The 10,865-nt window shown below is 41.8% G+C and overlaps 1 protein-coding gene across 1 annotated transcript in view; it reads right to left on the minus strand.

The window, feature by feature from the left end:
* The window catches only part of KCNMA1 (potassium calcium-activated channel subfamily M alpha 1), a 527,746-nt gene that overhangs the window by 32,352 nt on the left and 484,529 nt on the right, over positions 1-10,865 (minus strand). Inside the window, 1 exon segment of the mRNA XM_025212980.1 lies at positions 2-161. Within this exon segment, the coding sequence (XP_025068765.1) occupies positions 2-161 (160 nt within the window).

Consider the following 10,865-nt stretch of genomic DNA (forward strand, 5'->3'; position numbering starts at 1 on the left):
AGTGCGCTGATGAACTCTTCTTGCTGGAAGAGTATGACGAATGGGAGGAATGCGAGAGACTGGCCCGGGATTGGCCGGCGTTGTGGTCAAACTGCATCAAGCAGAAGATCAAGTCTGTCGGCATGAGTTCAAACTCATAAGGAGGGTTTGCAATAACATAACTGTAATATAAAAAGAAGAGAAGGTGGCTTTACATTAGTATTAGTAAAATATACAGCATGGTAAGATATTATGAGCACATTTCTATCCATCAGAAGATTTGCACATTATATCTTACATTGACTCCTCTTTGCTCCTCCAAAGTTATTTACTGAAGAGGTATGGGCAAGAATCTGAGATGGGCATTCCCCTGGAAAACTCTTTGACTTGGAAGCTCCTCCTCTTTTGACCTATGCTAAAAAGCTGCTACCTAACACTGAGGAAAGAAAAATGTTCTGGCAGGAAGGCTTTCTATCTTATCCTAACATATGGTTAAAAAGGACCACTCAGGACCATCAAGTCCAGCACCCTGCAATTGTAGTTAATCACATAACCCATGTATGTAGCCCAAAGATTCCTCAAGAAAATCTACTTTGTCCCCTGCCTCACCTGCACACCAAAACAAGACAAATATACAATGCACCAAAGGAAGACAGCATAAAGGACAAAGGCACACCCAATGCCTAAGGCCTGTTGAATGAAAGATGATGTGTGCTGCCCAGTCCCACAGGCCCAAGTCCAGATGAACCTAGAAGGTGCAACAGATCATACCTCACACTAAACTGAAAGGCAAAGATCCCCACTCCAAGTACCTTCCTTTTTTGAACTGGGGGTGAATTCCTCTATGAATGCAATTCTGATGCTCATCTTAACACTATGCGTGAGACCAAAACAGCATCATGGAAAAGCCAAGCCCAAAAGAGAAGGCATGTAAGCAAAAGGGAGTAAAACTCTTTGTAGCCCTTGTGAAAAACCAGGAGGTGCCCTGAACATAACTAACATAAAAATAATATAATAAAATGCAACCCATGCTGTAAGCATGTTTCTTAAGAACTGAAGACATGGAAAACAAGCTGAATCCAGAGGGAACTGTCCCAAGTAGGTAGCTCCACATTTCCTGATGGCATACAGGCCTACTGCCCCTGTTTAGCACTGGTCCAAGACCAGCATTGGGCATCCACATCTTCGCAACTGTCTTTCTGCCTTTGCCCTCTCACTTGCTGTTTCTCACTCCGTATCCCAACCTCACATTGAGAAATATTTCTTTGCCAGACATATCTCACGTACATATTATTATCCTTTGTGCTTATTAGTTCCCCATCATCATTCCATTCCAAACAATGATGCATTTATATATTCATTACAGGGTTTACAGTTATATCTGTGTGCCTGTGCCACGTTGTAAACTGAACTCCCATCATGCTTTGACATATGCTAATTTGACACCACACTATAAAGCTCTTTGGAGCTGGGAAATGAGACTAAATGGATGCTGAAGTAGAGCAAGCATATTTTCCCTGTCAAGAACTGGTTGGGACATCTTTAAGCAATCTGTATTTCTGGAGTACTTTGTTCAAAATCAGATATAAAACTAACTTGTACAATGTTGGTAAATTATATGGAAAGTTGTGCAAAAACCTGATGATATAGAAACTATCCTATTGGCTAATTTATTGAATCCCAACAGGCTATAAGTATCAGGCCACTAGACAGGTGTGTCAAGTTTGTTCCAGGAATTGTTTCAGTCATCACAACAGACCCAGCCCTGGGTAATGTATGATCTCTCTCTCTGCTGTTCAATTATGGTCCTTATTGACATAATAAAGAACTAATTGAGCTTAGTCAGTTCCATATTCTGAATCCTTTTCCTTAACAAATAGTAAACTAATTGGGAAGCCAGCTATGAGGCCAGTATCAGTTGACCCTGGGTAAGATGAAATTGTGGCCTACTTACTGGTTTAAAAACACAAGCAACATAGAGAAGATACTGTAGCTTCAGTGCCATTACATAAATACTTGGGAGGTTTGCTTTAGTTGCTGATTAATAAACTGCCAGAACACTTTATAGTTGCAACTTTAATTAACTTGACAAACTAACTTTTCAAAGTAATACATAGGCAAATTTATTAAAAAGCAAACCTCTAAGTTTACTACCACAACACTAACTGAATGTTTATGTTACCTAATTATGCAAATGCTAACTACACGTAAGCTAGCTTTGTCCGGTGGTAAAGTACTGACCACTGGCCATGGAAAATGAAAAAAACTAGAGATGCTGAAGTGATTTGTAATTGACTTAGCTGGTCACTGGGATGCATTTTTTGCCCTACATGTGGTAAAGGGTGCTAATCCCTGGGATAATGTGTGCAACTTGCTTAAAAATAAGTTTAAAAAGAGCACATAAGAAAAGAATGAGCAAAGCTGTGTAAGGTCTGCATATAGGCTAGGAAAAAGTACCTAAGTAACTGTTTAACTCCATGCAGCCAGGATAGAGCAAAAAAAAAAAAAGATGCAATTGCAAAGACAAACTAACGATTGAAAAGTTGCTTACTATGTAGCTTGAAATCTAAGCTACAAACTAAGGCAAAAATGCATGCCAATAAATCATTTTCAGTGCTGCAAAGCAAGTAAAGAATCTAAGGGTACAGGTTCCTATGGTGAGGGGACTGGTAGCTGTATTAGTGCGGATAACTCAACCTACTGCACCCTTCCCTTTGTAAATTAGTGGCAGTAACTTGGGAGAGTACTCCAATTTTTATTACCAGGCATATAATTATCAATCCAACCAAGATAGATGGAGGTGACGGGAAGCAGTATAAAGGAAAAATGGCCTGTGGTAGATATCAAAGGCAAAACAACACCACACAAAGGACATGTCTACACATGCAATTAATTCACAGCAATAAACTCTGGTGCATATTGTGCTGGAGTGCGTTGCTCCTGGGCATGCTGTTTGAATGTGCACCTAAGACTGCAGCACACTGAGCCAGGTCAGAGCAGCCCTGGCTAACAGGAAGGCTGGGGGGGTCAGCCTGCCAGCCTAGGGCTGCTCCAACCCAGCTCAACATGCCCTGGAAGGCCTGGTTGGGCATGAGTATGCTCCAGTGAGGGGCTAGCCAGCAGGCAGACCCCACACTGAAGCACCTTTGTGCCCCAGTCAGCTGGGTCAGTGTCTACACATGCATTGTGCAGAAAATAACTCCATAGCAGGATAATATTTGTATTTACAAATATTAACCTTCTGCAAGGCTTATTAACTTCCTGTGGTCTAGTTTCCTGCAGTTTTCACGTGTGTAGACACTGAGATGTCTATTGTAGAGCTGATTAGGCAACTCCACACTATACGTCTCAAGCATACTTAAAATAATCTGGAGAGAAATATGACATTTCCTGAAATCTAAAACTCTTATGTCCCATACACTGGGCACCTCTACACAAGAGCTTTACTGTGGAGCTGACTAATTAGCTCTGTAGTAAGGCATCACTGTCTACACATGCAGTGCTATTAGACCAAAGCAAACTAATTAACTGCATCACAATGCACATGTAGATGCTGACGCTGCCTGCTGGCTAGCTACACACTGTAGCACCCTCATGCCCCAGCCAGCCCCACCTCAGCATGTTGAGCTGACCCTGCTGGGCTCCCTGCCGGCCAGGACTATGCCATCCCAGCTCAACATGCTGCGGTCCCAGGGACAAATGTAAATGCTACACGTGGGAGCAATAAACTCCAGCATGAATTGTGCCAGAGTTTATTGTTTTGCTTTAATAGCACGTGTAGATGTATCCAGAGTGATAAATGCATGTATAAATAAAGAACAGCCTAGAATACGCTATATAACAGTTTCATAGTTTCATAGTTTCAGGGTCGGAAGGGACCTAATAGATCTTCTAGCCCGCCCCCCCGCCAGGGCGGGAGAACAACAAAAGAACCCTAAACAAAAAACGGGACTCAAATGAGTCCAGCCAGGTAGGTATCCAGCCTCTTCTTAAAGATCCCCAGGGTAGGGGCCAGCACCACCTCCCGTGGAAGTTGGTTCCAGCTCCTAGCCGCCCTAACTGTGAAGTAGTTTTTTCGGATGTCCAATCTGTACCTCCTCTCCATCAACTTGTGCCCATTACTCCTTGTTATGCCAGCGGGGGCTAGGGGAAACAGCGTCTCCCCCAAACCCTTCCGGTTCCCCCTAGTGAGTTTATAGACGGTCACCAGGTCCCCCCTCAGCCTTCTCTTGTGGAGGCTGAATATTTACAGAATAGATCAAAAATCCTTTAACACTGTATCACATATACTAACTTAACAAATAGCCCAAAAGTTACAGTCACCATAGCTAAAACAAAATTCACCATTTGACAATTTTTTTAAAAGAATGGCCAACGCCCCTGAAAACGTAAAAAAATTACTGACCCCTTTGAAAGAAAGTCTGGGCCCTTCAAATCCTCAACCACAGCAGGAAAGCCCCCATTCAATAAAATACTAGTTTCTAACTCAACCATGCCTGCCTCTATCATTTTGGTAAAGCACAGAAACAAAAATGAAAAGTAACTCTTGTACCAAATATAATAAAAACAGAAAATAAATTATTTCAAAATTGTATGTTTTTAGCACATAGATCTCTTTGTTCAAATTAGATCAGAACTGGAAGAAACTAGCTTATACACAGTTGGTAAATTATAATGAACATTCTGTAAGAACATTCTGATTATGAAATATCCTATTGGCTAATTTATTGTCAACAAGTGGGCTATAAATATTAGAGCACTGACTTGACATGTTGAGCTTGCTTCATGAATTGCTGCAGCCACTGCAGTAGAGTCAATACTGGCTGATATATTATTTATATCACTTCTTGGGATTATGCTCATAATTGTCAAAATTAAGTGATGTTGGTCAGCCTGTATTTCTGAACCTTATCTTTAATGAATAATCAACACCTACATATGCAAGTGCCTCATGCAGCAATAAAAATTCCTCATGACTCACTAGGGCAGATAAAATTGCTCAGGGCCTTCTTCCACATGCTCCAATTATGATTGCAAAAAGACCAATACCCTTTGATGCCTCTTTTCTGGAAACTATCATATGTAACTTCTCTAGCAACATTTCAAAATGATTCTTGTTCCTTGCTTTACTTTGCTTCCTGTTTCTGAACTTCACTTCTCTTAGGTCCTGTCAGCAACCATCCTTTCATTTCCAGTTGAAATTAATTTGAGATTCATTTGGAACCATCCATTTGATTGTGTGTCAGTATTATTTTCTGCCTCTGAAATAGCTCCCTTTCCCCAATAGTCACCTTCTAATATATTTGCAGATTGCCATCTTCTCAACCTTCCTTTTGCTACTAAACATACCATGGTCTTTTCATCTTCTCTCATTAGAAAGGTTTTCTGTTCATCTCCTAATCACCCTCACAATACTTCTCTATACCCATTCTTATTTAGATTCCTCCTTTGGAAAAGTACATAGGTGAGACATTTGGTATACATGATATAAAGAATATGGCCTTCTGCTAGAATGATACTAATACTTCCCTGTCTCACCTATAAAAACCCTGCCCTACTGATACACAAAAAAATTGTGCTGTCCTTTCCAATGACCATGTCACACTACAATGGCTCACGGTCATCCTACAATAAATTAATACACATGGATCCTTTTCCTTCATTACATCCAGTCTGTGAACCCCTGCTTTGAAGCAAAAATCGCTTTATATTAATTACTAATTGCCTTGTATTTCATACCAGTTCTACTACCCATACCACAAGCTTGTCAAGTTCTTCCCATGCAGTTAATCCCATCTCTCTCCATATTAGTAATGCCTCTTACCGCTGCATCATCTGCAGATTTCATAAGTGTGTAGAAAAACAAAGAGCTCCACAGGACTGCACTCACCACTAGCCCTAAACTGTTCTCTCAAAATGGAATATTGGATTAGTCTGATGCAAACATCCAGTAATAAATTATGCCTGTTTCCCATTTTATGTTCCTGTTGAATATTCTTTCTTTTGCTATTGAAATGAAGACCTGGCATAATATCAAAGGCAAAGTAATGTGGTGACTTGGAATTCTATCTAGCCTTTCCCTCCTAATACATAGGGGCCATGTTGACTTCATACCCCCAAACTGCATTACCCTCAAATTGAGATTGCAGATTATGTTCATCCATGCAAAAATTATTCATGTGCTAGTTTATTCTTTCAGTATTACAGGCAACAGATGATTTGGGAGTATCCCCCATGTCATCCCAGCAAGTGGACAAAGTTTGCCTTCTACCTCGTATATGGTATTCTCACATATTCCTTGGGTAGACTAGCAATATCCGTATATACATCATTCATCCTACTTGAGGACAGAGGCAAAGTATTTACCTGTTCTCTAACTGTTCCCCTATTCTTGCTAATCTCTGTCTGTTCTATATGGCGGTCATACTCATTCCCTGAGATTTTTATTTTGTTTTAGCTACATACTTGCATAAAGGCAATTTTGCCATTCATTTCAGTTTTTCTGTGTAAGGTTCAGTTCAGCTAACTCCCTTGATTTTTTCCACTTTCTGACCTCTAAAAAGAGTTCTCCGTCATAATCAATTCCATCTTGCAATCGTTGTAGATTCTCTGCGTTCTCTTGATATGCTGTTATTGAAAACACTTGTTCATACAAGCAAGTCTATAGCCCTTTCCTACCAGTTTTCCTCTCTAACTTGCTATGCAAGTTACAGAAAGCATTTGCACTTGGAATAATTCCTTGCTTTCTTTGCAGTCAAATCCTCAAGTGTTTAGGTCCACTCAGCTTCCATACCCCATGTCCTTAGCTCCATACTAGTTTGCCCTTCCTAAGTGCAAAAGTGTAGTCAGAAACTATCCTGATCCAAAAAATAAGATCAAACTGAATTAAGTTATGATTACTTTCACTGAATTTATTTTCCAACTGGCTTTTCCAAGATTGTTACCACTTACTAAAACCAGATTTAAAATAGCAGATTCCCTCATCACTTTGGTGACCAAGACAAAAACTGGTCGGAGATGTCTTGTCAGAGAATATCTGTGCTCTGACATTTTGGGTGCATCTACACAAGATGCTATGTCACTGTAGCAACAAGCTACCTCATTATAGCATGTCACTATGCTGACGTAGCTGCTAAAAATAACTGTGCACCACTGAAACAGTGCAGTAACAGCTGTTACTGTGCTGTCATTTAGTACTTCCTAAAGCAAGTACTAAATGATGGCATAGTGGGGGATATGTGTAGGTGTGCCCTCTCAGTAGCATTTGTCAGACACTGTATATCTGGGAAGTTAATCACCCTAAAGCAGAACATTTCTTCTTGTACTAGTATCTCCCATCATCTCACAGAAATCTTGTTCTGTACCAAAATTTGAGCTCAGGATAGCAGCCACTTGACATAATTCCTCCCCAGAGCAGTATTTGCTCACACAGAATCTGTTTCACTGATACTTTCACTTTCTAGTTCTTTATAATCTACAGTCGTTATATACAAGGCTACCTTTAGGCGTACTTTTATTTCCTTGAAACACCTTTAAATGCCTGTCCTCCAGTTATAACTATCACTCTGTTTCGGTTCTTCCTTGTAAGATCTGTTTTGCTGTCTAACACCAGAAGTTCTAATTCCTCTGTTTCCTGCCCCTTGCTTCTAGCATTGTTACACATGCATTTCTATTTCTTTTTGGCTGGCTTTCAACAAATTCCTGGTTAGAAGATGAATGATCCACTTACTGGCTGAAACACTTGTCTCACTGCCATCAAAGCTAGTGTGACCTTTCTCTTCCACAGTGATTCTTCCTTCATTAACACTATCTCATTGACGCACTCACTCTCCTGCTATACATTTATTCTCAGCATGGAGATGACACAAGTTCTTTCCATCCTTCTCCCTGATTTACTAGTTTAATGCATCTTGAATCAATTGTTCCAACCCTGGTCACTGAAGGCTGTTACCCTGGCCACGAATGTCTACTGGCAAACAAACTCAGTGAAATCATTCCAATAATGTATGGATCCTCATAATCTTGTCCTGCTCATGCTCTCTGTCACAAAACATAAAGAATCCACTGAAAAATGCCTGAACTTTTGATTCTTTAAGCATTTTTTTCAGCATGTCATCTTTTCAACCATGAACCTACCATGTGGTTTGCTATGACATAAAGAACAAACAAAGGATTGTTTCTTGTCCATCCAGCAGGATCCTCTTCAATATGAGGTTCATCTAATACTATTTTACCTACAAGACAGTGTCTCTTTCCATTCCCCATGTCATCCTTTGTGAGAAATCTCTCCATTCTTCCTAAGCCATTAAACTGTCTCTTGCTGCTATGTCACTGTTCTGTTTTTCCCTTCTGCTCTTGATTAAAGTTGTCTTCTATATGCTTCTGTCCTTCTTGGTCTCTGTTCACAGATTAACTTCTCCTTTTTTGGGTCAGTTATTCTTTCCTTCCATATTGTCTCATCAATGGGTCCCACCTCTTTTTACCTCACTGAGCAATGAAACCTATTGCTAAAGTTTATTTCCTCCTCTTTAGCAGGTTTCTTTCTCAACCATGCTTTCATGGGTTTCCTTCTTCATCTAAAGGTTTGCCTTCTACATTGCATTTGGTGGCAAGTCCTTTCCCACCGGAGTTCTTAAGCAGCAGTGCCTCTGTTATATTTATGGAACAGCAATGTCTCCTCACTCACAAACCCTGCAAATACCCACTATCAAAGAAACCCACATATTCCGTAGGCAAATGGGACTGTTCCTTTCTCACCAGAGCTAGCCCTATTTCAATTCCTCTGTTTCTTGTCCAGTTAACTTACTCCACTGGTCACAAGATGATTAATAAGCCACCAGTGAAAGCATTTAATTACTGGCTGATGGGAAACATTAAAGATATGGTCCATTCCATAGCGATTTATAGAAATAATATCAAAGAGCAATAGAATACACTTTTTGAAAAACAGACACATGCATTCATTTCAAGATAAATAAACAAACTCTGAAGTAAGGCTAAATATCTATTTTCTACATTTGCAAATGAGAAACATAACTGGAAAAATCCTTGAGTAGAGTTCTCTGTGGTTGTAGGCATCCATGTGTTTACATCTCTGCAAAATAATCCAGTGTCATTAATGAAACGTCATTAATGAAAACCCTACAACATACTGTGGAACATGAGCAAAAGATGAAGGATTACCAACAATACCTTGGCCCCCAAACAATAACAGGGAATTTCTTAGGGAAATCTAGGAAGGCAAAATTGAAGTGGCCATTCTATTGGCAATTTCTTCCCAATTTCAAATCTGGCAAACTGGCTACTCCCTCCCTGTTTGAACAAAACCCAACATCTGTGAATGCAAGAGGTGTATTTTTTGAGAAAAGTAGTATGCCCGGTGTGGCAGGACACTGTTCATGCCTGCCACTTTAAGGGCCAGAAAACAGCAGCCGGCAGGTGCCTGATTAGGCATTTTAGATTCAGGGCTGCCCATATAAATGGCATTTTGCTGCTGGGAGGCCAAGCAACAATATCGCCTGGCTGCAGCTATCATCTGGAGGTAAGGGAGGAGCTGTGGGGGATGGTCAGGAGGCTCCTGGTCCTGGGTATGACCTAAAATTGCACCCTGCTGGGAGCGGGTGGCCTGGTGGGGCTCTCAGTAGCACGGGAGCCCCCAGGAAATGCCAGGCCAGTTACCACCCTGGTGAAAGGCAAGTTGGGGTGCCTTAACCCCAACTCCCACAACCAGGTAGGTTACTCCCCCTTGCAGGGTCTGGAAGGGGGACCTCAAAGACAGCGTGAGGCCATAGACTCAAGAACCTGTCTGAACATCCCCTGACTGGTCAATGCTGGGGCCAGGACCAGAAGGGTCAAAGGGCCAGGGGCCGGCCGGGGGGAAAGCCCAAGAGCAGAGGGCCTGGGGTTCTGACTGGCCTGGAGGAGGGCCAGGGCTAGTAGCCAAAGGTCCTGGGGGGGAACCACACCCATAAGGGGGAGTAGCTCAGGGAGCTATGCAGCCTGGAATGAAGGCAGAATAGGCTGCCTGAATGGAGGGATCTAAGTGGGGTCCAACTAGTAGGATTCTGGGGCCCAGTGTGGGGCTGGTGATATGGATAACATCTGGATGCCATCTGAGAGGCTTGGGCTGTGGTGTAGGGGAGGAACGGAGCCGCAGATAGCGCCCCCTGGCATCAGGGCAGGAAATGGGCAGCCTCCCGCTTAATTTACATTTAATTAAATTTACAATTTAATTAATTACCAACAAGGCGTGGTGGGAGAGAAGGTGGTTAGCCCAGAAACAGGTGGGCAGGCCACAGGGAAATTGGCTCTGAGAAGGCCCCCTGTTACACCTGGCCACAGTGCCATCTCTAGCCAATTTCTACAAAAGTAAGGAAGGAATACTTGAATGCAAAAAAAAAAAAAAAAAGGAGGGGGAGGGGGCTGAGAGACAAAAGTTTATTAGAATCCCTTATAACAGGGTTGGGCAATTATTTTGGGTGGAGGGCCACTTATTGAGTTTTGGCAAGCTGTCAAGGGCCACATGGGTAGCCCCGCCCCTGGTCGCAATCTTGGGACTGGAAGTCCCATCCTCTAACCCCCCAACCTTTGCCACCAGAAGTCCCTCCTCCTGCCCCCGGGAGTACTCCTTTCAGCAAAGGGTTTTGCCATCTCAGAACCAGAAAAATACCAAATTATATTCTAAAAATCGAACATCTGCAACATTCATTAATTTGATTTCAAAAAATATTTTTGTCCTGATTTACATGCGTTTGTGTAGTGTACACATAGGTGATTGCACAATAGCTTAAAATTAAGTCTTATTCTTGTATATTTGGGGGGGTTGGAGGGCATGGGGGGGCATAGGTTTGCAGGGGGCTGTGGGTATGTGGGGTGTGGGGGATGGT

Source organism: Alligator sinensis, unplaced genomic scaffold (assembly GCF_000455745.1).
Source record: "Alligator sinensis unplaced genomic scaffold, ASM45574v1 scaffold109_1, whole genome shotgun sequence".
Classification (NCBI taxonomy): Eukaryota; Metazoa; Chordata; order Crocodylia; family Alligatoridae; genus Alligator; species Alligator sinensis.